Raw genomic sequence first — 27,817 nt, 5'->3', positions numbered from 1 at the left:
TCTCTCTCTTCATCATCAGCTCATGATTTTGCACATTTTTCTTCTCCCTTTGTTGACGCTACATACGTATATTATGTACTTGCAATACTCACTCTGATCTATTTTACACGTGAGGAACTCATTTGAGATTCAGTCCTTCCATTGTTTCTGTCTTCTTGATTATTTCTTCTGCTGATGCGCTCCTCTATATCCATAATTCTCTCTCTCTCTCTGTCTCTCTCTCTCTCTCTCTCTCTCTCTCTCTCTCTCTCTCTCTCTCTCTAGATAAGCTATCTAATAAGCTATCTACATACTCACAAGAGCTGAGCTACTTTGCATTAATCAACAACAGTTTGTAAGTACTTTGATATACTCCAAAGTGGTATCTAACACATAGTAAATTTTTTGCTCCTTTATCTATTGTCTAGTCCATTGGTCACAAGCACATAAATTCGCCGATTTAAGAAGTGTCTACACCTTAAACAGGATGGCACGTCCTTTTATTTCATGCTCAATTATTTACACAAACTTAATACATTTTGGAAATGTTTACTATACTTGGTGCGAGATTGATAGTTGCATCTCTCTCTCCTACTTGTCCCTCTCTCCCCCCACGCACACATACCTTGACGATGTATATTTTCAAAAAGTACATCGTCAAGGTATGTAACATCTAATACCTCCCCTTTTTTTTTTTTTTTCTTTCATGTTATCTTTTGAGCTACTCATCCAAACACCTTTCATATTATGGCTTGAGCTTTAAACTAAATGCAGTTTTTATTAGAACATTTGCTAATAAGCTATCTAGATACTCACAGAGCTGAGCTACTTTGCATTAATCAACAACAATTTGTAAGTACTTTCATATACTCCAAAGTGGTATCTAACACATAGATAAAATTTTTTTCTCCTTTATCTATTGTCTAGTCCATTGGTCACAAGCACATAGATTCACCGATTTAAGAAAGTGTCTACACACTCATCTTGGTGTAGGTTCGCCGATTTAGGCAACACCAATTGTCTGTGTAGATCCGTCAATTTAAGCAATACATCGATAAAATACAGATTCATTTTTTTAAACAAATCTAAATGCAGATTCGTCAATTTAAGCAGCACGTCTTATTGGTGTAGATTCGTCGATTTAAGCAACATCGATCAAAAAATCATACTGCAGTGGTTGGCCACCACTGTAACTGGTATGGTTTTGTTACCTAACCGGTATCAAAAATGAAGGATATTTGGATTTGGATTTGAAATTGGATTTGGAATGGGTATATGATGTTTTTTCTGTCGCGACAGTATTTATGGAATTGGAGACTTGCGATTGATGAGAATTGCTATTGAATGATGAGAATGTGACCAATGATATCCTGATTCATCAGGGTATGACATATACTGCTTATTTTAGTGTATGGGACATTAGAATAGGTAGTATGTGGATGACGTAGGTATAAGCAATGTTGTCTTCTTTTATGGATTTTTATTTTACTATTTGATACAAATCTCTAATCCTTGTTTTTGACAAGCATTGTTTGTAGATTTTTATCGTTGCAATTGAGGAAAGTTGCTTTCCAACGGAAGGTATGTTATGAAATTGATATTTTATATTTATTGGCAGTTGACAGGCGGAAAAGACTGGACCGAGCTACGCTTATACGAATGGAAATATATATTTGTACAATTTATATCAAGTGCTCTTTATGAGTTTTGGCCATTTATGACCGGTTGGCCAGTTTGTACTCAATTTGACCATTCAAAAAATCTATAAATGAAATACGTGCAAGAGGGAAATGGTCACTCTTGCACAGGGGACGATTACACCTAGTGCTCATGTGTTCTTCTCTCCTCTCCTCCTCCCCCTCTCTCGCACGCCGCGCAGTGCAGACGTAGCTCTCTGCTCTAGGAGGTGCATTTTGCACCTGCGCTCTCTCTCTCTCCTCTCCTCTCTCTCTCTCTTCTCTCTCTCTCCTCTCAGCTCTCTTCTCTTCTCGCTCTCTCTCCTCTCTCTCTTCTCTCTCTCTCTCTCACATCTCTCTCTCTCTCCGTGTACAAAGCGTTGATTATGTGTTATGCGAGGTGTCAGGTAAGCAGACATCGGGCTCATTTCAGATTATGCATTTAGGCGGAGTATGTTGTTTCGGATATCTTTTCTGAAGGCCCGTCTACGTATCCGTCGTTTAGTAACAGGCTCGGAGCTCCACAAGCTAGGGATGCTTAACAAATTCAAAAATGAGGAAGGTTTTTCCAGAGCCATTGGCAACATGGTGCTGGCTATTGCTAGAAGAGAGCACCAATGTATTGTTGACCTTGGCTTGATATACCAACCAAGTTCTGGTGCCAGTGGGCCTCCGACATAGTGCGGTCTCCTTGAAACAATGGAGGATGCCAATGCGAGGTAGAGCACGCATGACGAGGTGGATCGAATCATCATGTTCGTTCTCTGAGTGAGTCTCGAACATCCTCTCACAAATTTTCGATGCCTACTGCCCAACGATCATGATAGATGGGATGATTGACAATATGACCTGTGCATTGTCCATTTTTCCTGGAGACTGCTTCTATCTAATTATGTCTTCGATGGTCTCTGCATGTCCCTTTGTTTTTCAAGACCAACAAATGCTAATGGTCTGCCTCATCTCTCTCTCTCTCTCTCTCTCTCTCTCTCTCTCCCACACCAATGCGCGCGCGCACACACACATACCAATGCTAATGGTCTAGCTCGCTCCTCTTTCTCTCTGTGTGAAGTCGTGACAAGATTTGCTGATTCTCTCTCTCTCTCTGTCACACACACACACAGTTACAATGCCTCTGAGGTTCGGTTTTTCCTGGCATAGCTCGCTCGCTCGCTCTCTCTGGAGACTTCTTTGGTCCACAGTCAACGCACCAACGTACTGGTGATAACCGATACTCCTTTATTTTTTTGGTTCAACGCACCAACGTACTGGTGATAACCGATACTCCTTTATTTTTTTGGTTCAAAACCCCATGACTCGTGGGACGACAATTCGTACTTGCAAGACATGAGACGGCCCAACCACCCAACCTTCACAAGCGTTGGGTGGGACGTGGCCTCTCAAACAAAGAACAAAGGATATTACAATTGGAGGCACACAATAGCCATAGACAATCTCTCTTTAAAGTAGTACTTGAGCATAGTGGGTCTCTAGGATTGCCATTTCTGCTCTCTTTGGATGTTAGTGAGGGGGACGAGTGTCTATAGACATATTTCACGTAGGAGAAACATACAATAGCATCGCTTCTTAATTCATACAAATGGACTTCCCCTATTCCTATCAAGCACTCACCAAGCATAGCTTCCTCAGCGGGTTGAACGTACATCAAAGTTACGAGACGGAGAACAGAAATACATATTTTTTCTCAGCCCTCTCTCTCCGTTCTTTCTTTCTCCCTCCTTCCCCCACACCACTTTTCTTCATATTCCCACTCCCCCTTGCAGCTCATGGTTTCTTCCTCCGGGTAGGTCTGAACCTAACCTTCGTGACACTCTGTGGACATTAGAGTCTTAACTCCTTTTGAGCCCAAAGTAGGTAACTCCCAGAGTCCCTACTTCCGAGTCATAAATTGGGATCAGCTAGGAATGAGCCTAGAATGCGAGCTCGGAGCTCCACAAGCTAGGGATTTACAAATTCAAAAATGGGAGGCTTTTCCAGTTAAAAGACACGAGTACAGGCATAGTTAATAATATTGTAACCACGTATCCCCTCGGTGCAGATTTGGTGCCATTTAAGTTCCACTGCTGACCTGCAATAGGCAATGTGTGGCGTGCTGAAGAATGCTGATCTTTTAACAGAACAATGGGCTTTGGATTTAACAACAAATATTGCGCCTTTGGTAAGCATCCTTAGGTGCAAGAAACATGTAACAAAGCTAGACATTTCCCGATGTACAACTATTTGGAGCAAATAGGACCAACCCAAGACGTCTGCCACAACTCATTTTCATAGAATGACGCAATCGAAAATTAGGGCTCATTGATCAAAGAAAGCTAGTCGATAGTGACGCTCGTCAAGAAACCAATTGCCAATTAGCATCCTTAAACTCTACCCCTACCCTCCATACGCCTGTCCCCGAGAGCACATGCAAGATAAGACTCCCTGCAGCATGGACACCTGCATGGCAATGCATTGTTCCATTTTTTAGACTTCAAAGTTGCTTTTGAGCGACCCAACCGCCGAAAGCTGTGCAAGAGACATGTTAAAGCTCTCCCTCACACACGCACACACACAAACAGACTTCTGAAGGAGGAGTCTATATGAGATCTTTCCTCTTGACCTCATAATAAATGTTCCTTAACGGATAGCAACACAAGTTGGCTTCCCCCCTCTGATTCCTCCACACATTAATATGGACTCAAATGTCCAGCCAATGCGGAAGCAAAGATAGAAAGCCTGCGACACAAACTGGCTGCTTTGGTAGTGATAAGTTTCATGCTCCAATAATGTACTCACAAGGATCAGCTTCAGTGACTTCATGGTACACTGCAGCCATGAGAAAAATTTGCAAATACCAAGACATGCATAGCCATAGCCACAGCAAAACGATCAACCAGATCACCACGTGAACACTAATGCATATAGATGCAAGAATTGATGCTTAGCCTTTGACAAGGATAGCATTTACGTTCATGGACTTAATACAACAACATCAACACCCGTTTAGCATTAGACATTGCATGAAAGAAAGGACAATGAGTTAGCGTTCATTAGAAATGTTCGTTGTACATAACATTTGCTGACAAGCTGCACATGATAAATCGAGAACGGATAGAAAGGCCTCCCGAAAAAAGTCAATGCCCGAACCACTTCCATACAATGGTGATTCTTGATAGCGATAAGGATCAAAACTCATGATAATCAAGGTTTAAATGCTTGTTAACCATGATTATCAGTAGACATGATCCCCATATTGCCATCTATTCAAATCAAAAGTTCACCACAGGACGGATTGCGAGTTATGGTGCGTTCTTGACTGTTTTTGCTTCCTTTCTTAAGCTAGACATCTATTACAAAGTCACTGCTGACCTACCTACCCTCAACGAAATCCTAACAGGCTCTTCACCTTGTTGGATCAAAACAACTTCCTCTTTTATCTTCACTCCTGCATCCTCAAAAGCTGATGAAGAAATCAACACCCTTTCTCAATACTGAGATACTGTCTTAAAAATGTTGATAGCCCCTCAGCTTTAGGCAGAGGAATGAATGATGTCCCGCTTAGCTGAGGCCCAAAAAACGACGGTCTACACTAAAGGTTATCTATCTTAAGCTTTAGCTCGCATAGATTAGAAGAGAATCTGTTGCAAGTTCATGGCAAACTGATCCCCATCTTGATAGGCTGCAGTCGAGAAGTTGGAGCAGCTCCTTGAGGAATTCTACTCAAGGTAAGATGATCCAAATCTCAGGCTGGTGCACGTCCAAGATGAGGGAGCAGTTCCATGAACCCGAGTACTCATGCCAAGTTGTCAGCGGGCAATTTGGAAAGTGAGTCCTTGATACAAACTACAGTGTTGGAAATGAGTTTGTTCACTGTAGCCACAGAGTTGAGAGAGAGCCTTGCAGTAGGCACATGATTCACAAGAATCTGGAAAGTTACTGTAAGCAAAGAGCCTCCTGTTGCCATTTCTTTTGAAGGCGTTGTCCCAACCATGCTGAGGGAGGACCTGTTGTGGGTGCCATCAGGGAGGATAGCAAACCCCGAAGGTAAAAGTGCAACAGTATCAGGTTCACCACCCTTCAAAACTGTGCTCATAGCCGTTATATCTACAGGGGCATAAACAACCAGAGAACACGACTCATCGGTACAGCATTCTTGCAGGATCAACATGTTGCTTTGGCTTGCATCTATGGGCTGCAAAAGAACAAAAAATTATAAATCTTCCACCTCGGAAGAGAGCAGCACATCAGCCCTGTTTTAGAATGCAGAGCTAAATGCTGACGCGTACATTCACTAGAGAAAAAAGGCACATCTTCTTGACTTTTCGGAAGCATGATAAAGCCTAGGGCATGATCCCCAATAACAAAGCTGTCAATGCAACTCATGTATTAGTAGGCCCTAAATGAGACAGAGCTAGAGCCTCAGTTCTTTCAGCAATGTAAGCTTTTAGATTTCCTCTGTTGAACGACATAAGAGGGACCTTACATTCATACGAAGCAGAGAAACACAGTTGCCAGAATCTTGTCCCTTCGCCACATGGAAGACCTCTTCCACAACAGCAGAATTGGAGAGGATATCCCACTGCACAATTCAAAAGCAAGTTCAAATCAATTACAAAACTTTCACAATAACTAAGACACCGGTGACAGTCAATCAAGCCACAATCATGAAGAAAGTAATATCAGAGTACTTGCCCAAAAAGATTTACAATACAAAATCTGCTAAGAAAATCGTTTCTGGCAACAAAGGAGACTACGAATACCTTCATCAGATGTTTTATTGCTAGAAAAACAGAGATATTCATGCAAATATCTTCAATCTTGTGTTTAAATGAGAGGCTGAGAGTGCATCGAAGGTACCTCTGTTCTGTAGCGCTCGTCGCGGAGAAAGCTGAACACTTTGGAGGGAGGAAGAGGCAGCCAGAGAGACGTGGCAGCACTTAAGACAATGCCAGGAGGTCTACCAGGGTCATCGACACTTTTTCGAATAAGAACTCGGACGTCATCAGCTGCACCGCCACTTCCTGCCAGGGTCACCCATGTGTGTGCTGTTGATGCACTCACTCCCCCACAGAAGCTGTTGGTCATCCTTTCTGCAAGCTTAAGCATACTTCTTCTGCCTTCAGGGTTGGGAAACACTAAAACATGCAAGTGGCAACTTCAATTTAGTAACCAGAAAAGGAGAATTCATCAAGAAAGAAGCCAGTCAGGAGAAGACTGTTGGTTGTTAGTACACTCTGAAGTGAGCAAATCCAAGAGTACATGATAAGCCAGCATATATATATCCAGGACAAAGTCACACAGAGCACCATCGCATAAGATAAATAAATTGCCGCATTACTATTAGTGACAGCACAGAGGCAAATATCTGATGTGTTGTGTATCATGCATACATGAGTGACTCTATCCAATGTGCACGTACGAGGGCATTAGCACAACCATGGGTTCGTGTATGTACAAATGTGCATGTCAAGAGAGTTGTAGCAAATCACCGAAGTACGCTGGTTACAGAAACATCACATCACATGGTACATGACAGCATTTTCGCAAACATTCGTGTATGCTTTACCAGTCAAATCTCTGGAAGGCATGTTGTTAGCAAGAACAGTTGCCACCCTCTCACATTGCCTCTGCAGAGTGCATAACCATCGCACAGCTCCAAAGGCCATCCCATTATCTACATATGTTTGATAAAGGCTATTCACACCTTGAGGGTCTGCCTCCACATGTTCTACCCAAGTCACCTGCAAACCATGATATATATAAGACTGAAGCCACCAAGAATTCCCTAAATATCCTCCCCTCCCTCCCAGACAAAGAAACAAGCCCACTCACTTTAGAGTAACCACTTGGCATTTCTTCAATCACACAGCCAGATGGGCGTCTTCTGCAACGCAGTAGAGAAGGAGGGGGGTTGCCACGCAGGCTGTCGACTGAAACGTCCACCACCACCCACAGATGTTCAACACGCTTGGAATAGCGTAAGAAGTAGTTTTCACGAGTAGGCACAAGAGGTGATGGCACATGAAACTCTGCATACATCTGCAAAAAGAAACTTTTTCATTAAATGAGTATAAACAACTCCAGGAGTAAAATTCACCGTTAATCTTCTTCCTGACAAGAAGTTCAGTGTCCTGATCACAACAGCCAAGATTGTGAGGAGGCAGTAGTGCACGGAAGGTGAGAAGAAGGCAATTATCAGCATAAATGGCAATACCAGTTGAATGGCCCCATCAAACGTTCCCGCAATGCCAGTTGAGAGCACTTCAATGGTCTGAACTCTTGACACTATGGATGGAAACATTTCAGCCCATTGATTCTAGACGCATACAATACAATACACAGAATAAGCATTGAAAAATGTATCTAAATAAATGATGCCAGAGTCAAGAAATAAGTAAATGCTGGCTTACGACATCCATCAAAGCTTCTACAAGAGAGCTGGAATTCATAATGACTAGTCCTGTATGTCTTGTCGTCTCAGATTTCAAACCAGCTGGGGTAGGTCCAATGCCTCGTGGAAATCGTTGAAGGTAGGCTTCATGTTGTATAACTTCAACACCACTGCTCGGATCTGCAACCCAAAGAGGCTCTCCAGCTAGGGCAACTTGATAGAGCTCCTCCATGGATGCTACAGCCAGCTCCATCACGAGTGGCTTGTCTACATCAGATAATGCAAATGGGCGCACTGCCAGATCTGGGACAGGCCCTAGCTCAGGGCCACCTACTAATACAGGTAGAGACCCATGTAACCCATCCAATGCACCTGAGGATCCTGTTGGCGAACAAACACTTGATAAAGGCATTGGTGGCATTTGCCTCCCGATGTATTTAGCCGCCATTGCAGTAATCCTGTCAATCTAGAAACCAAAAGAATAACCGTCAGAACAAGTAAAGACCTTCACTTCAGAACCTCAAGAACAACGCTTCTAAATCCAACTCAAGAACACAAAGATAAACCAGCAGGCACAACCCATTGAAGTGCATAACCTCAACCAGGAAAAACTGACACAGGTGAACAAGTACGATATACTAAGGTGCTTGAGAGAACCATGTTTAAGGAATGTTACTGGAGAGAAAATGAGCAACACCTACAAATCCCGAAATAAAGATCGAACCATATGAAAGCCTATCAGCAAAAGAACTCATTAGTGTGGTCCAAAACTCTCCTACTTGAAAGGTGAGCAAACTGCTGTAAAAACAAAAGTGATCATAAATTAAAAGATAAGAGGCATCTAAGGAAACAAAGTCTCATTGGACCAGAGGAAAAGCTGCATAACAAAGATTGCTCAGCTATGTACCTACATTAGCATGTATGAAACAAGTCACTACTGCACATACCTCCTCTCGTAGACGCATGTTTTCAATCCTGAGTTGCTGCTCATCATATGACATCTCAGCAAGAGTAGCAGGACCTCCACAGCTTGGGCAGGAAACATTCCTTACAGCATCCCTTAGAGCATAGTTCTCCACTTTCAGCTTCTCATTTTCGGCACGTAGCACACCATTGTCTTGCCGCTCATGATGTACCTAACCAGGCCGTGCAACCACCTGGTAAGCCAAGTCCTAAAAAAACTAACACTATAGTATAGCAAGACTACGTTCTCCACTTCAATGAGTACAACTAAACGTGGCAGACAGAAGAACTCCTAGCGATACAGAGAACATAAATCCATATCTACACCTGCAGTGACATTGAGAATACAGAGGAGTTGAGACCTACCCCAAATCATGATAACAGTAATAGGTACGACACGAACAATAAGGGATGCAAATCAGACCAGGAAGGATAATAACAGCAACAGGTACAACACGACAAAATAAGGCCCGCAATAGCAGTTTGAAATGCTAACACGGATCAAGCTTGGAGTTTCACCAACATCGAGACTAGAACTCTGAAAAGCCATGCAGAAGAAGAGAAGCTTGCAATCAATCCAATCCAGCCAAAGTAAGGAGCTGATTTATAATTTCTAGAAACAGTCTAGGAAATATGACAGCCTGTCACGAAAATATCCCTTGCATAGATTACTGAGACTAGTGGGGATGATAATCGTTCAGCATCTTTACAGCTGACCTTGCCATACTCTTAGTATACAAAGATAAGAAAGACAAAATTTCACATCTAGTTAAGAAATAGTCTAGAATGGTAGTTAAGTAAACAACGCAGCTAACTACCAAAGGAATTTCATGACCCACATTGACTCACAGTACCATTATTTTCCATAGAAGACCTCATTTTATGTAAACTGGCCCCTCGTCACTTGTGTCAACCTTCCTATGAGCAAAGGGCCTCATTAGACGTTCTTAGTAGGTAAGAAAGCAGGTATAGCGGAGCTTGACACCATGTCAGTTCTCGTTCTCTATCTAAGTTGGAGCAAGGAATACAGGCAGTTGTGGACGCCAATGTGGGAGCACTGTGCTACACTTTGGAAGATACATGCCATTGTTGCCTGATATAAGAGTTCCCAAAAACAAAATTTTTGTTGCATTTAATGGACGATCTCTAATTCAGGATTGAAATACCTTCAGCTTTGTCCTCTTGTTTTGAAACCAGAACTTGATCTGCCTAGGTGAAAGCTTAAGTTCTCTGCTGAGCTCTTGCCTCTGTTTCTCATCTGGATGAGGGCACTCTTTAAAAAACCTGCTTCCAGAAATGCAAGATACTCAACCATTAGAGACAATGAACCATGGCACCAACCTAGCAGATGGAAACAGTAGTAAAGGAAACCTAACCTTTCCATCTCTTGAATCTGCCAGCACGTATGTCTATGGTAACGTTTCTTGGTTGGCCGAGCCTCTCCACCTTCGTTATCCTCGCCGGAGGCCCCCTCCAGATTTTCACTACTGGATTTGCTATCTGACTCATCATCCTTTAGCTTGTTAGCTGGCTGGTCGCTTTCCTCTATCTGGCTTCCATCGACAATCGCCTTGTCCTCAGCATCACTAGACTGCAGTTGATAAAACCTTCACATTCAGGAGAAATGGAGAAATGACTTACTTGGTGAGCAACCAACATAAGCTGAGACAAGGAGTTGTTTCGGAGCATCAGAAGATACCACAGCTGGAATCGCAAAAAACACCTTAGGTCTGGGTCTCCTTAACGACCTAACAGCATGGGAGCTAACCAGGAAACGCTAAATTTGAGTAGATAGATGACTGGGAAAGCTCAAAGATTAACAGTTCACAAGTCGTGTCAAGCCCATTAACGCAGAGAGAAGGGCAGGTAAGGATCAACGTAGTTGAACATGAAAACATGTGCTGGAACTTGACAACCTTAAACGTGGGCAGCTAGTCTGGAGAAGACAATGCAAAGAAACCCTTCAAGAGCTTCTGAATTTGGGAACATAGCAAGAAGCTCATCGAGAGTTCAAAAGAGAACCTTGGGCTGCTAGTGAGCTCCGTTCTCTGGCTCAACGCCACAATGAAATCAGCTCTTACAAAGCTACTTGCCTTAAGAGCATCGCAAGAAGCTCATCATGAGGGATTCGTAAGAGAGACCAGAGATGCCGGGCACCTTTCTCTGGAGCAAGGCCACCATGCAACTTACTCTCTTTTCGGGGGGGGGGGGGGGGGGGGGGGGGGGGGGGGGAGAGCTTACTGGTGCGAGAGAGAGGCCTGAGATGTTGGAGAAGACATTGTCAGTGGTGGGCAGCTGAGCCATGGAAGAGAGAGGGCCCATATATCTATGGGGTAGCATCACCCCTGGCATCATATTTCCGAACCCAGCAAAGCCTCCCAGTCCGAAGCTGTGGCTCTGCAACGCCATGATTTCCCCTCCGGGCATCATACCTTCTTCTTCTTCTTCTTGTCCACCAAGAAAGCCAGAAACCCTTCACAGCTTGCACAATTCTGCCCTGGAATTTGATGTTAATGTGTTTGTTTCGTTGCCCTTGCAATGCTTCTGCCACTCACAAAGCTTCTATATGTGTAGAGTCCGCTCTGTGGGATGAAAGAAGCAAAGCTTGAGAAGAGAGGAGACCCGAGAGAGAAATAGAGACGAAGAGAGAGATTGAGCAGTCAGCACCTACTCTCCAGTCTCTGACTTCTCTCGCTACAAGGCCCAGAGAGATAGAAAGAGAAGGAAGGTAAGGGAGGAGGAAGAAGAACTCTAACACTCCGTTCTCTTTCTGTCTCTCTCTCCCTAAGCTAACTGTGTATTGTGGCTATGGAGGGAAGGCTGAGCGGGTGTGGAGTAGATGGGTTAGTACACAAGTGAGAGGGGGGTTTGAGCTAGAGGGAGGTAGAAGCAGGAAAGAGGCCCATTGAATGACTGCTGCAGAGTGGAAGCGAATGATGTGAGAGACGATGAAATGAGAGTTTTTTCCCGGTTAAATGAATTAAGGATAATTCTTTAATTAGGAAGACAATACTGCAATAAACCTTTTTATAATTATTTTATATTCCACGTCATTAGAAACATGGGCCACATCACAAGTGAGTTTCAAATTTTCCCAGCTAAAGGGTGGGTTCAGCCCGGAAGGGTGGAAGAAAATGGGCTGCTCGTCACTTCCAGCGGAAAAGAGCACAGCATAGGTTTTCCACCGCCCTGCTATTCACACAAGGCGGTAGCTGCTTGGCGTGCTTTGCTCGCATGGCGATTTCTCATAAGTTGCAGGGGACCCTTATCAGGGTGGAAGTGCTCACGGGGGGGGGGGGGTTTCGGAAGAGAAATTGGGCAGGGTGGAAGAGAAAAAGCATTTCTCTGCCTTGACATGGCTACCCCATCAGCGTCTTCCACCGCCCTATGTGAACGGGGCATCAAAATGGTTGCTTGCTAATTGGCTAGCAGGGAAATTCAGCGTCTTCTGCAGCCCACTGTGATCCCGGCCTAAGGCTGGGTTCAGACTGAACCGGCGGAAGAAACAAGCATTCGAAAATCTATCGCCGCCTAGTGTGACCAGTGTGGAGGAGGAAAGTGAAATAGTGAAGGGGGCTGAGAGAGGCCATCAACTCTTCTGGAGGGGGGGGGGGGGGGGGGTCAGAAGAAAAATGGAGGGCCCGACGAAAGAGTGCCTCAACTCCAATCAATTAAATTTCACCATGGAGGATCAACGCCCCTTTCCATTTTTGTTCCGCCACCTAGTCTGAACCTAAGGCCGGATTCGCAATCAGAGGTAGTGGGGGGAAGGAACCAAAGTACGGCAAATATGATTTTCCCTACAGAATTCGTGAAGCCTTGTTAACATTGCAATAGCCCCTCCATTTTTCAAGAGACTAGCTCGCGCACCGGCAGGCCTCGCTCGCTCTTACCACCTCACCCTCTATGTGTTTGTGTGTGTGTGTGCATCTTTATACATCTCTACATGACACACACACGATCGACACTTTGTGTCTTTGGCCCCTTTAGACTACTCCCGGTACATTTTAACCCCTTCTGCACACACACACACACACACACACACAGAGAAATTACATAAAAGCAAATGACTAAAGAGACATATTTCAAACCAAAAAAAAAAACAGTTTACATTATTGCCAAAAAGGCTCAGGAACATATCTGCAATGCACTCTTAGTCGTGTTATTTCAACAGGATCAAGATATTGAGCTGGAGCTCTACAAACTTCTCTTAAATCTATTTTTTGAACCCAGCTCAAGTAAATCTTGTAATGACGAATCAACCCAAGCTCTTGCTTTAAGAGCGTGAGCCTAATGTTGGGAAAGAAATAGGGATCAAGCAACCTGATGTAAATCGTGTCCAACTCGTCATCTACATATGACCCTTAAACAGTGTTGTTTTTCTCGATCACTTCCCATGCCCATTGCCATCCCCATTCAGCAAGTAACAAATTTTCTTCAAAGGCATCAATAATACGATTTTTTACACTTGGAAAAATATTTCGTGGGCCATTTAATTGGCTGCAAGAAAAAAAGGCAACATTAGTACTCAAAGCTTAAAATTAGAGAGAGAGAGAGAGATGATCAACATGGCCAATTAAAACACTTTAAAGAAGTATAAGCGCAATACGAACACTTCAATTACTAATCAAAAAGTATCAAGAGATTCATTAAGTCAAAGTCTTTACACCAACCTCAATGTTTTTGTTTACAACGACTCATATTCTACTCTATAATTGGACGGTTGAGGATCGCTCCAATAAACCCAATTGATAAATTTCAAACTCTTCATCTGAAATATAAGATTTATGATAGTGATATATCTTTTGCATTGACATAATAAATATCAACCATATGTAGTTCTTGTAGGACTCTCATCAATTTTATTTCGCTCAATATTTGTGACACTTTGCATAGTGAAATGCTTAATTGTCCACAGTTTTCATATGAACACACCCAATGATGCTACCAACACCATGTACCATATTTCTGACAAATGTACTCTTCCTTAACTTTCAAATTAATTAGTTCCTTTCAAATGTATTTGCAGAATAGCCAATACATCATGACCCATGTTAACCTACATTAGCAATTAGCAAAGTTCTCTCGCTCTCTCTCTCTCTCTCTCTCTCTCTCTCTCTCTCTCATTAACCTATGTAGTAGATAAAAACCCACTTCAATAAGCCAGCAAACAAGTGAAAGGGTCACGATGGCTTTCAAAAACAATAAGAAAGTGATAAAATTGTTAGGTTGAATTAAACCGGTATCAGTGTTTGGGAAAGGATTGCCTCAGCTTAGTCTTGAGCCGATTGAAAATCGAGACTAGCTAGCTGCAAACCATGGTAAATGGAAGAAAAACCAATGAAATATATGAGAAAGTTGTCCAAAAATTCTGCAAACCTCAAAAAAGTTGCTAGTATTTCCGGTTTTTTTCTATGTGAGGAGGAAACTCGATCAGCAGCCACTTAATAAAAGAGACTTTCTTGAATGTTAACACTGACTAGAATCAAGCTATAAAATGCAAGAAATGTAAAGCCATGTGAAGTTGTGAAATGAAATGTGAAATAAAAAGAATTGATTAATATATGTGTGTGTATAGAATTTATTAGAATTATGCAAGGTGAAGCTTCACTTTAGCATTTTAAAACAATAGAATGCAAAAAAAAACATATATATGTATGTGTGTGTGTAAAATCTACTAAAATTATGTAAGGTGAAGCTTCGCTTTAGCATTCTAAAACAATAGAATGCAAGAAAAAGTAAAGACGTGTCAAGATGTGAAATGAAAGGTAAGTTTCCATCATGCACTGAAAACAATGAAAGTCTCCCTAACCCAACTCAACACTAAGGGTTTTTTTTAGAAAGCCAAAAATATGGTACTTAGAATGCATAGACAATGGATCAAAGTGTTCGATCATCTAGAGAAGTTGAGTCTATGACACACTCTACTTGGAACTCTCAAGATCCAAAGTTCGACACGACGAACACTGCGACCAAGGCGTCGAGGTGATTCACCCAAAGAATAGATTCTAAACATCCATTCATTTACTCCATAGGGACCGTACGAAAAGTTGCAATTGAGAGGCCGTTGCATATCTAACTCTCATACAGTAATTAACATATCATCTATATCAAACTCTATGTGATAGTAATCTACAACACTTCTAAAATATCGTGCTTCATATAATGCCAAGACAGAATGTTTGCAATAATATTGAAGCCTGCAATGAAGATAACAACCAACCATTTAGACATGAAAAGTAACAACACATTTAATGTCATATGGATTCAAGTTCAAGCTATACGCACCAAAGGATCTCAATAATACGAACAATATCCTCAGCATGTGCAGGAACCCTCCACAATGTAGGATCTAAAAAAAAATGTAACACTTGTAAACATACAAAATAAAGGCCACAAAGTTCTCATTCATGGTAAAAGTAAGTATCGAAGATAAGATTTTACATTTACATACCTCTAATATAAGTAGATACATCATTGAGGGTGTACAAAACCATAATGTATCGTGTCATTCTTTATCTGCTCTAACAATGAAGATTTAGAAGTTTAAGAGGAACAGAGATGACATAGAATAAAGAAGACTTTGACGATCATGCCGTAGAGAATCATGTTCTTCTTTTTTTGTTTTAGTGAAAGATTTAAGAGAGAAAGAGAGGAATGAAAGCAATTCAAAAGACTTTGAAATTTCACAACTTCACAAAGATTATTTGAATATTTTGAATGTAGTAAAGACAATACAAAACAGTTATTCAAAGTAGCCTTCGAGAGACCACATTAGGGATTCTATAAGTCCAAGGACCTATGTTGTATACATCTTGCAGATACGGGGTTGTGTTTTAACTTGAGTAAATATCCTCAATCGACATAGTGTAGTGCGGTCTCCAGCAACCCCCACCTGTTGTGCATTGACTGGCCTCTCGTCACTCACAAACCAAATATTAACTTAAATTTGACGATGCTCGTGGTCCGAAGAAAAAAATTTAAGAGATATGAATAAAATTTAACATCAAGTGTGTCTAACTTTAAGTGAGAGCCACAATGTCAATTTTAACTTATTGTTATGAGTTTGCTAGTTGTAATACTTCCTTGAATACGATGTTTGGAACGTAGTAACACTCCGCTTGAGTGTTTTAGTATTGACAACAATCCTTGTAGAAGTTGCACTTCGTACATGTGACATTGCAACATACAATTGTCTGTGAGAGAAGATCGATGATGCAAGATATAGACCAAGAATTCCAAGTGTTTGACCTTGTGTTTTGTTGATGGTCATCCCAAAAGCAAGTTTGATTGGGAACTGACGACGCTTCATTTGAAATGGAAGCCCCTGATGGTTTCCAATGATAAAGTCAATCCTTGGAAGAAAAACTCTCTCTCTAATATTCAATCCTGTAACTATCTCTGCTTCAATTACCTTATGATGAAATTGCTTGCATATCAATTTGGTCCGTTGCATAATCCACGTTTTGGATCCAAATTTTGTAGCAACATGATAGAAGCGTTTTCTTTCAAGACTAAAGCATGAGGTGGAAAACCACCACCAAGAGTAAAGCTATTCAAATATTTAATTGTGTACAAATTTGTGTTTTCCTCTAACATACAAATTGAATCTGCACTCAGATACTCTTTTCAAACTCCATGCATTCTTTGCAATCCATAATCATTGATTAAATTCACCTCTTTATTCCACGAAGCAAGTATTGCTCGATCTCTAAAAAAACTTGCATGATATTGCACATGACACAAATATCCATATATAAAGCTTAGAAGATCTGCCAAACTATTTTCTGGAAGCATCATGTGTGAAGGTATTTTGACTCTGTCTAAGTCTCCTCCATCATCCATAACCCCATTGCCAATATCAGGCACCCGACGCGAAAAACTTTGTTAGTGAATTTGAACCGCAATCAAGTATATGCATATTTCTAGTAAGCCTCGATATCTTCGTATATTTCCATATGTGAGAATGACACAACAAAGCGTTTACAATGTTTGTACGACTACCTTTTGGTACAACAGGTAGTATTTGTAGAAAGTCACCTCCAAGCAAAATGACTTTTCCACCAAACAAAGTATCTCGCTGCATAATATCTCTTAAAAGTCTGTCCGCTGCTTCAAATGCATAGCAATGTGTCATGGGAGCTTCGTCCCATATAAGTAAAGCTGCATTCCTTAGAAGTTCTGCAAGTTGACTATTTACCTTTATATTGCAAATTGCTTCAGAGTGAAGCTCCAAAGATATCTTAAACCTAGAATGAGCAGTTCTTCCATTACTCAAAAGCAAAGCTGCAATACCCGAAGATGCACATGCAAGAGCAACTCTACACTTCCTCGCACTCGTGAAAGAAGTACATTATATAAGTAAGTTTTTCATGAGCCACCAGGACCATCTAGGAAAAATACCTTCCCTGAATGTCTGTCAACAGCTTGTAGCACGTGGTGGTAAGCATCTCGTTGATCCTCATTTAAGGAAGCCTCCATACAATCTGCTATACTACAATGTTAATCAACATCGAACATTGTTTCTTCAGCCATAACAGCATTTTCACTTAAGGATACCATTGTTGAGTCTATTGCAGGCAACATATAATCGCAAAGCCTCTTGCCATGTTGCTGCAAACAGCATTCTATATGGAGCAAAGTTTGATTTTTTGCCACATCAAATCGCACACTTGCATCTGAAATACGCATCCTTAGGGCATAAACATAGTCCTCACAAAATTCGGTACAAAACTTGTCCCAAAGAGCAGCCGGACAAAGTGGCTCACAAAAGATTTATGATTGCAAACAATTGTCTCAACTGCATTCCATTTTGAAAAAAAGATGCCTCTTGGAGGCAAAGTGACCATCCTTCATCATCTTGCAATAATCCTCTAGCTATACATGCCTCTTTGTATATATCATAAATGTGACCATCATACATCCGCAAGTCTTCAAAAGATTTACATCCCTTGAAAATATTGAGAAGCATTCCTAGGTAATAAACATCACCACATTAGGGACAATATTATACATTCTTCCAATAGAAACACCATGTTGTCGTGAAGACCATGCCTTTCGACTTTTATTCCATACCCAACCATTTGGAAAGTCAGTATATGTGAAGCTATTTGCTTCTGGATAGTTTTGATTTGCAACAAATCATTCCGTCAAGGTAGTTTTTTTATTTTGCTCATTATCCAGCAAATGTGATACATCATCACCGTCTTGAAATGTAACCATATTCTACAATGGAAGATGTACTTTCAATCGTTGAATAGTTGGCCTTTCACTATGCATGTCAAAGCTAAATATTCTCCACGTACCCTCAGATGCAGACACATAACGTGCATTGAGATAACTCTTGATCTCATCAGTAGCTCCTTCACAAACTTGAAGAACAACAAAGGCTTAATCATGTCCCTTGTAGACATACTTATAAAGATATTTCATGGGAGTGACAGTTGAGCAAATCTTCACATTATTATGAGCTTGGTATGTCATTAAATATCTAATATCTAACCAACCCAGATGATTTTTTCATATTAAACTGATCATTTAATATGGGATAATAAACGAGAACAAGGGTTACAATTAGACATGTGCTTACGGATCTATCTCAACACGGGGCCAATGGTAAAGGGGCCCAAATGAGAGATGGTCTGTCAAAGAGCAAGGTTTAACTAATGAAGCTTAAAAGACCTTAGGGTTAGCTTTATTAAAGACCTCCAATGGTTAGTGTTAAAAGTCTTTTTGACCTTAAGCAAGCTAGGGTTGTGCTTGAGGTGGGAACCCGGCCTAAACTTAGGCAAGCTAGGGTTGTGCTTGAGGTGGGAACTCCACCTAAGGTGCTTGTTATGCTTGATGACTAAGGTATTTGAGGTACTTGTCACATTATTTAATGAAGAAGTTGCTCGAGAAGCTTTCTATGCATGGGGGGTAAGATGCTTGAGCCAAAAAGAGAACCTACTCATTTAATGAGGAAGTTGCTTGAGAAACTTTCTGTGCATAAAAATCTCAAAGTTAGGGGAATTCTAAAAGAGCACATGGGACACATGTTAGACTCTCACTAAGCTTAACCACACGGTGTGCTTAAATGCTATTGGTTGGGCTAAAGAGGGTCCAATGAGCTTCTACTTCCATCTAACAAATATCTAGATATTTTCAAGCTCTCTCTCTCTCTCTAAGGGGTAAGGAGGACACTTATCAACAGGCTACCCATGTACTTGACTGCATGCTACATATGATTGGCCAGGGGGAGAGGGGTCCAATGAGCCTGCAGCGTGTGGAAAAGTCTCCACTTGCCCAAAGCAAGGAGGGGGGAAGCTAAGGGGATATACATCACACACACACTTATTTGAGACACCATTCTCTCTTGGTGAAAGTTGAGGAACACCACCTTCTTCTCCAAGCTTGTGAGAGTGAAAGCCTACACCAACACTCTTGGCTATGGAATGCAAATCCAACCAAGAGCCATGCTTCAATGCTTAAGCTTGCCATCTTCTCTATCTCCACTACTATGCTATTATGTATGCTAGCAAGAAGAGTAATGATAAGCGAGGAACTACTTCTTTCTCCTATGGAATGTTTCATCTTCCTCTTCCCTATCCTCATTCCCCGTTAGCTCTCTCCACCTTCGAAGGTGTTTGAGGCCTTGGGACTGAGGCTTGGGATAGTCAATGCTTTCTTCAAGTTTATGTTATGTTTGTGATGCACGAGGCTTTCCATCTTCATTGCATCACCTAGGTCACAAGGAACACAAAGATTGTATTGTACCAAGTCTCTTTCGATGAGAGAAACTATAATACAAATGCCTATTGGAGGGGGGACTGGCTCCATATGAATCCGGTCCTCAACTATTGTCATGTTCTCTAAACTCTCTCTATCTCTTGTAAAAGTATTGTTCATGCCAAGATAACTAAGTACCGTGTTTATATTGCTACCATCAACTAAGTTCACCCGCTATGCTTACAAAGTAATCTCTTAAGAGTGCTTCACCTAGTTTCCTAATTCCGCTACTTCAAAAGTTCATAGGCAATTTCCATTACATTGGTATCAGAGCATTTGGTTTCTTTTTCTTGCTTAAGAAGAGAGGTCCTTAGTACCTATTAATGGTTGATTTTGTTAATTATATTAGGGTAAGTGGGACTGGGATCTATTATCGGTTTTGTTGAGCCCACTATGTGGGATATGGTGCACACCTCGGGAGCTTTGGACTTAATAATGGAGTCTTTTTAGACTTGCCTACGGCTTTACCATTATTGAGCCATAAGAAGTCCGAAAGGAGCTATCCCTTTACAACTTCGTTATGTTAGACTCACTGCACTACTCTCTATAATCAACCAATTCGAGCCGTGGGTGTAGATACTTAAGTGCCTATTTTCAAAGGCTAAGAGGAGTAGCAACTAAGATTTTGAATTGCCAAAGCATACACTAAGTAAACACATAAGCTTAATTAGCATGGATGACAATAATCAAGAGAGGAGAATAAACATTGATAACTTTGATTTTTCACATGAAGGTGCCAATGATGATGCTCCCATGTTTGTTAATTATCTTGTCACTAGGTTGGGCAACCCCACTTTGCAAGAATGTTAGTTAACAACTTCGTGCTTATGGGATTTCCTTTCCTCTCAAAGAGGAGGAGAGAGCTTACGAGGCCTCTTGAAGAGACCCCCAAAAGAAAACTCTCTCCCATACGAGAGGAGGAATCCAAAGATCAAGAAAGCAATGAATCCCTAAATTCCTTCGAAGATGTGGCTCCACGAAGAAGGAGGTCTAAACGGTTAACCCATAGTCCTTCTCCTCGTCACTCCAAAAGGGAAGAGAGGAAACCAAGGAAGAAAAAGTCAAGAAAGAGGTCACCCTCTTCTCCTTCTTCTTCACCTTCCTCCTCTACCGATGAAAGCTATGCCTATTCTCCTAGAGAATATAAGAGGGGAGGACATCGCAAATCTTACCCTGCATGGCGAAGGTCACAAAATCTCAAGAAGTTCAAAGAGGGGGAAAGAGATCTCTTTTCTCACCTATGATGGCACCTTTGGTGCTACCGACAAAGTATTGGCCTTCATCCAACAATTTAATGCGGCCTTTGGAGACGAGGGCTTCACGGAGTCCTCCAAGCTATGCCATGTAGCTATGCACTTCCAAAAATCGGCTCGTCAATGGTGGGCTAGACTTCGAGGCAATGGCGAAGCCCCAAAGACATGGATAACTCTACGAGTTTCCATCATGAAGCAATTCCTTGCAAGTGATACAAAGGGACAAAGTGCTCACCGAATGGCAGAGTTTAAGGGTTCTCTCTCATGAGTCTATCCACAAATATGTGGACAAGTTTTGGGATTTACATCTCAGGGCTACTGCCTTTCAAAAGATAGACTTTGCTAAGCATAAACAACAATTTTGTGCAAGATTACCTGAAGAGATGGCCGAGTATGTCAGCTCTCAACGGCCTGACTCTATCAGCGAAGTCATCCACCATACCATGGTTGCTTCATGCATCAATTTCCAACATGGGGTTAGACGGGATGTCAAACCCATGGAAAATAAAGACAAAAGTGATGTAAAGGGAAAAATTAATGGCCAATTTTTTTCCCACGGCCATTCCAACAACAACAACAACAATCGGTCCAAGGAGAAAGGAGTTTACAAAGGTAAAAATAAACTCTCTCCTGAAGAGCTTGAAACTTTTCGCAAGGATCACAAATGTTTTAAGTGTGGGGAGCAAGGACATGGCTATCGTTCTTGCCCCAAAAGAAATGCTCGCAATGAAACTCCTAGAGCTTCCACTATTGAAGCTCCAAAAGAGGATACTCATTACAAAGGATCACCTCTCTCCTATGCGTAGGGAAAGGTAAAGGAGCATGATGCTTTCATCTTGTTTGACCCTGCTTTTGCTCTCAACTTCATATTAATGGAGTTTGCCACCAAGCTGGGCATTCAAGCTTTTGAGATGGGAGATACTGTAATGGCTGATGCCGCTTTCAAGGGACAGCAAGCCTCCGTTACTCCCTTGATTGGGAAGTTGAGGCTTCATGTCCAAAGCTATGTCGACAAAGAAGACTTCTTTATCTCTCCTCTCCAACATGAGGATGTTATCCTAGGGATACCATGGTTCAACTGCATGGCTGCCAACATGAAGTTCTTTGAAAGGAGAATCTACTTCACCTATAGGAGAAAGAATATGTATATAGATGCTAATGAGTCTGGTCGTACTATACCACTTGTAAATCCTCTCGCCCTTGATAAATCAATGAAAAGCTCAATTTCTACGTACATGATTTTTGTCAAAGAATCCCTAAAAGGTCCTAATGTTTCATCAAACGTGAATGGTAGGAATCAAGAAGAGTTAGACTTGTCTAGCTTTCTAAAAGGATTCCAGGATGTATTCATCGATAATACCCCTATGGACTTGCCTCCAAAACGAGGGGATGATGACCATCGAATTGAGCTCCTATCAGGAAGCTCACCGCTTAATAAACCTCCTTATCAAGTGTCACAAGTTCAACAAGAGGAGATCATGAGGCAAGTACAAGAATTGGTAGACAAAGGGATGGTGAGGCCTAGCTTTTCTCCCTTTTGTTCTCCAGTCCTTTTAGTGCAAAAGAAAGATGGTACATACTGCATGTGTGTGGACTATCGCGCACTAAACCATATCACTATCAAAAACAGATTTCCCGTACCTTGGGTAGAAGATTTGTTTGATAAGCTACAAGGCTCTACCTACTTCAGTAGGATTGATCTTAAAAGTGGCTACCATCAAATAAGGATAGTGAATGAAGATATCCTAAAGACCGCGTTTCGTACAACCTTTATAAATATCTAGTCATGCCTTTTGGCTTGACCAATGCACCAACTACATTCAATCGATTGATGGAGAAAAAATTTAGACCCTACCACAAATTCACTGGAGTGTTCTTTGATGATATCATCATCTACTCCAATTCCTTGGAGGAACACAAGCAACATCTCCAAGTGATTTTTCAAGCATCAAGGGAGAATAAGCTTTTTCTCAATGAAAAGAAAAGCGAAATTTTCCTTCAAGAGATTCAATACTTAGGTCATATTATCTCTCGAGATGGTATCCGTATGGATCCATCAAAGTTGGAGGTAATAAAAGCGTGGCCTAATCCAAGGAATCTACATGAGCTAAGAAGCTTTATTGGTATGTGTGCATACTATAGACGCTTCATAGCAAAATTCTCTCAAACAGCAGGACCATTACATGACTTAACAAAGAAAAACGTTAAGTATTCATGGACTGCTAAGGAGCAAAGTGCTTTTGACAAGCTCAAAGAGAAGCTTACCTCCCAACCAGTCCTTATCCTTCTGGATCTCTCAAAGCCATTTGAGGTCCAATGTGGCTTGTGGTGATTGCCTTGGAGCAGTCTTGCTTCAAGAAGGATATGCCATAGCATATGAGAGCCGAAGGCTCAACACGGATGAACGGGCCTTAGGCATTTATGAGAAAGAGCTGTTAGCTGTTCTACATGTCCTAGACACATGGAAGCACTATCTATTGGGGACTCCATTAATTTTACGAACAGACCATCGAAGTCTCAAGTACTTCATGACACAAACAAAGCTTTCCGACAAACAAATGAGGTGGGCAAATTTTCTTTCACAATTTAATTTCCACATTGCTCACATTGCTGGTAAGCACAATCAAGTGGTTGATGCACTTTCGCGATGACCAAAAGTTAATGTTGTGTCAATAGCAACTCACAATGATCTATCTTCTATGATAGATAAGTATGCTACCGACCCTCACTTTAAAAATATAATGTCAGCCCTTGCTTTGGGGAAGAAAGAGGAACCATTCACCTTGCAGGATGGTTATCTTCTCCATGGCAATAGGCTAGGTGTTACCCATTCCCTTCGTGAGAAAGTCGTGTATGAATCCCATGCCCCTCCCTATGCGGGGCATAGAGGCATTCAACCTACTCTTCGAGGAGTAGAGACACACTTTTATTGGCCTACCATGAAAGTGGACATACAAGAGTATGTTTCAAAATGTGTAGTATGCCAAAATACCAAGTATGATAGAGGGAAGCAACCTGGATTACTCTAGCCATTGCCAATTCCTAATTCACCATGGGAGAGTATATACATGGATTTTATCTTTGGATTACCAAAATCTATCCATGGGAATAGGGAATATGGACAACAGTTGACAGGTTTAGCAAGCAAGCACACTTTATCTTTGTCAAGAAGACTATTAAGGCACACCAAATGGCAACTCTCTTCATATCACAGATTTTCAAACACCATGGATTGCCAACATCCATCATGTCAGATAGAGATCTTAGAATGACCAATAATTTTTGGAAAGGTATCTTTGAAAATCTAGGTACAAGATTGAATTTCTCTTTGGCCTATTACCCACAAACGGATGGCCAAAGTGAGATAGCCAATCTTACGATTCTTGATCTACTAAAGACCTATGTTACAGAAGTAGATTAACACTCACAATGGGAAAAGTACTTACCTCTTGTAAAGTATACGTATAATAATACTATCCATACTTCTACAAGAAAAACACCTCTTGAAATCATAGAAGGAAGACCTAGAAGTCCCTTGCTACTTAAAGTACATGGGAAGATCTTCGCTGCCGATGAGTATAGCCGTGACCTGCAAACATCTTTTCAAAAGATTAAGGAGGCTATATCCATCTCCCAACTAAGGTAAAAAGTTGTTGCTGACAAGCACAAAAGAGCCTTAACGTTCAAAGAAAATGATTGGGTCTTACTTAAGTTTCCTAAGGCTCGATTGAGGCAAACGACGGGCAAAAATCCTATGGCAATCAAAAGTATTATGCTAAACTAGCAAAAATATACGATGATCCTTTTCAAATTTTGAAGCCAATCAATGCGGTAGCTTATCAACTCAAGTTACCTAACCATTGGCTCATACACAATGCTTTTCATGTGAGCCTACTCAAGCCCTACAAAGGAGAGCCTCCAAATGAACCAATTATTGAAGACCCTTCCGAAATCGAAGATCAAGAAGAGGTACTACAACCCGAAGCTATCCTTCAGCATGAAGACAAAGTACTACAACATGGTAAGATTATCCGACAGTATCTTATTAAGTTCAAAAATTATCCTGTTGAAGATGCTAGATGGATGCAAGGAATCCAGCTTAAGGATAGTATGAACCTTGTCAACACTTACAATGCTACATTAGAGTAACCAAATGTACATGTTTCTTTTAAATGATTTATGTTTTTGTCTTATAAAACTAATTCTATTGTGCACAAATTTAAGTAGTATGCATACTAAGAATCATGTTTGGGATGACGACGTCTCTCGAACACCATGTAGAATTTGTCACTCTACTTGGGAGGATGAAATGGACTAAAGAGCAGACATGCTTGCGGCGGCTATGTCTCCCAAGCACCAAATGGATTGGTCATCCATCTTGGAATGATGTCGTAGGGTAAAAAGGGATCCTCTACCTGCTAAGACAAATTGACTAATGACTATGACTTTATCTCTTTTACCTCATAGTCGAGGACGACTATGATTTCAAGAGAGAGGTAATGTCATTAAATATCTAATATCGAACCAACCCAAATGATTTTCTCCTATTAAACTGATCATTTAATATGGGATAATAAACAGGAACAAGGGTTAGAATTAGACATGTACTTACGGATCTATCTCAACACGAGGCTAATGGTAAAGGGGCCTAAATGAGAGATGGCATGTCAAAGAGCAAGGTTAACTAATGAAGCTTAAAAGACCTTAGGGTTAGCTTCATTTAAGATCTCCAATGGTTAGTGTCAAAAGTCCTTTTGACCTTAAGCAAGCTAGGGCTATGCTTGAGGTGGGAACCTTAAGCAAGCTATGGTTGTGCTTGAGGTGGGAACCCGACCTAAACTTAGGCAAGCTAGGGCTGTGCTTGAGGTGGGAACTCTACCTAAGGTGCTTGTCATGCTTCATGACTAAGGTACTTGAGGTACTTGTCACATTTAATGAGGAAGTTGCTTGAGAAGCTTCCTATGCATGGGGGGTAAGATGCTTGAGTCAAAAAGAGGACCTACTCACTTAATGAGGAAGTTGTTTGAGAAACTTCCTATGCATAAAAATCTCAAAGTTAAGGGGATTCTAAAAGAGCACATGGGACACATGTTAAACTCTCACTAAGCTTAACCACATGGTGTGCTTAAATGCTATTGGTTGGGCTAAAGAGGGGTCCAATGAGCTTCTGCTTCCATCTAACAAATATCTATATATTTTCAAGCTCTCTCTCTCTCAAGGGTAAGGAGAACAGTTGTCAAAAGGCTACCCGTGTACTTGACTACATGCTACATGTGATTGGCCAGGGGGAGAGGGGTCCAATGAGCCTGCAGCATGTGGAAAAGTCTCAACTCGCCCAAAGCAAGTAGGGGGGGTGCTAGGGGGATATATTACCATCACACACACTCGTTTGAGACACCATTCTCTCTTGGTGAAAGTTGAGTAACACCACCTCCTTCTCCAAGCTTGTGAGAGTGAAAGCCTACACCAACACTCTTGGCTATGGAATGCAAATCCAACCAAGAGCCATGCTTCAATGCTTAAGCTTGCCATCTTCTCCATCTCCAGTACTATGCTATTATGTATGCTAACAAGAAGAGTAATGATAAGTGAGTAACTACTTCTTTCTCCTATGGAATGTTCTTCTTCCTCTTCCCTATCCTCATTCCCCGCTAGCTCTCTCCACCTTCGAAGGTGTTTGAGGCCTTGGGACTGAGGCTTGGGATAGTTAATGCTTTCTTCAAGTTCATGTTATTTTTGTGATACATGAGGCTTTCCATCTTCATTGCATCACTTGGGTCACAAGGAACGCAAAGATTGTATTGTACCAAGTCTTTTTCGATGGGAGAAACTATAATACAACTGCCTATTGGAGGGGGGACTGGCTCCATATGAATCCGGTCCTCAACTATTGTCATGTTCTCTAAACTCTCTCTCTCTCTCTTGCAAAAGTATTGTTCATGCCAAGATAATGAAGTACCATGTCTATGTTGCTACCATCAACTAAGTTCACCTGCTATGCTCACAAAGTAATCTCTTAAGAGTGCTTCATCTAATTTCCTATCCACTACTTCCAAAGTTCATAGGCAATTTCCATTACATGGTATCTTAGTGATAAGAGAGGGCTATAAGGAACAACCCAACGATTATCTAAATTGTAATTTTTATACGGAACAAACCTTCCATCATCTCGTCTCATATACACAAGATATCCACTTTCATCTACATTCGTAGACATAAAAAATGTTTGTGGAAACTTGATTCTACACTTTCTGTCAAGCATACATGGAGAACTTGGGTTCAAAGGACCACACGGCCCATGAACATTACAACGACTCACTACATCAAATAATTTTGGAAACCTATTCTAGAAACCCAAGGCCTTTGAACTTGGGTTCAAAGGACCACATGGCCCATGAGCATTACAATGACTCACTACATCAAATAATTCTGGAAACACATTCTTGTCAGGGAGCTCTGCACAAACCAACTTGTCATAGTGTAATGTATCTATGGGTTTATATTCGGATGTAAGTATCAACAATGTATGAGCATGAGGAAGACCTCTTTTCTGGAACTCAATCACTGAAACATGTCCAATCACCTCCCCAAATACAGCTTGCTTGATAAGTAAATGCATCATATCTTGGAGCTTCTGATAAAACACTCGTATAGTCACATCAGAATGATCAACAACACTTTGTGCAGGTAGTAATGCATCATCTATTTCCTTCCATCGTGGATTACATGTGAATGTGATGAAAAGATCCGGTTTACCCCTACTAGGAACAATTGCCATTGCATCTTCAAAT

The 27,817-nt window shown here is 41.3% G+C and overlaps 1 protein-coding gene across 3 annotated transcripts; it reads right to left on the bottom strand.

The window, feature by feature from the left end:
* Positions 1-4,673: 4,673 nt before the first annotated feature.
* LOC147466005 (homeobox-leucine zipper protein HDG2-like) lies at positions 4,674-11,924 on the bottom strand. 3 transcript variants are annotated; one of them, XM_086523281.1, is made up of 12 exons: positions 11,248-11,924; positions 10,383-10,597; positions 10,173-10,290; positions 8,991-9,179; positions 8,063-8,509; positions 7,867-7,968; positions 7,485-7,691; positions 7,219-7,393; positions 6,510-6,787; positions 6,136-6,231; positions 5,939-6,018; positions 5,706-5,844 (listed from the first exon to the last, which is right to left on the bottom strand). In XM_086523281.1, the coding sequence occupies exons 1-11, from the start codon at positions 11,434-11,436 to the stop codon at positions 5,944-5,946; spliced, it is 2,091 nt and encodes a 696-aa protein (XP_086379407.1). In that variant the 5' UTR covers positions 11,437-11,924; the 3' UTR covers positions 5,706-5,844; positions 5,939-5,943. The 3 variants fall into 3 exon arrangements, with proteins under 3 accessions (XP_086379393.1, XP_086379399.1, XP_086379407.1); XM_086523267.1 differs by lacking the exon at positions 5,939-6,018 and having other exon boundaries at positions 4,674-5,844; positions 11,248-11,923; XM_086523273.1 differs by lacking the exon at positions 5,939-6,018 and having other exon boundaries at positions 4,674-5,844; positions 10,383-10,613; positions 11,248-11,428.
* Between the last annotated feature and the right edge of the window lie 15,893 nt (positions 11,925-27,817).

This window comes from Adiantum capillus-veneris, chromosome 1, assembly GCF_014529385.1.
Source record: "Adiantum capillus-veneris isolate H3 chromosome 1, ASM1452938v2, whole genome shotgun sequence".
Classification (NCBI taxonomy): domain Eukaryota; kingdom Viridiplantae; phylum Streptophyta; class Polypodiopsida; order Polypodiales; family Pteridaceae; genus Adiantum; species Adiantum capillus-veneris.
Note: the sequence above shows the minus strand (reverse complement) of the source record. Positions and strands in the feature narration are given on the sequence as shown.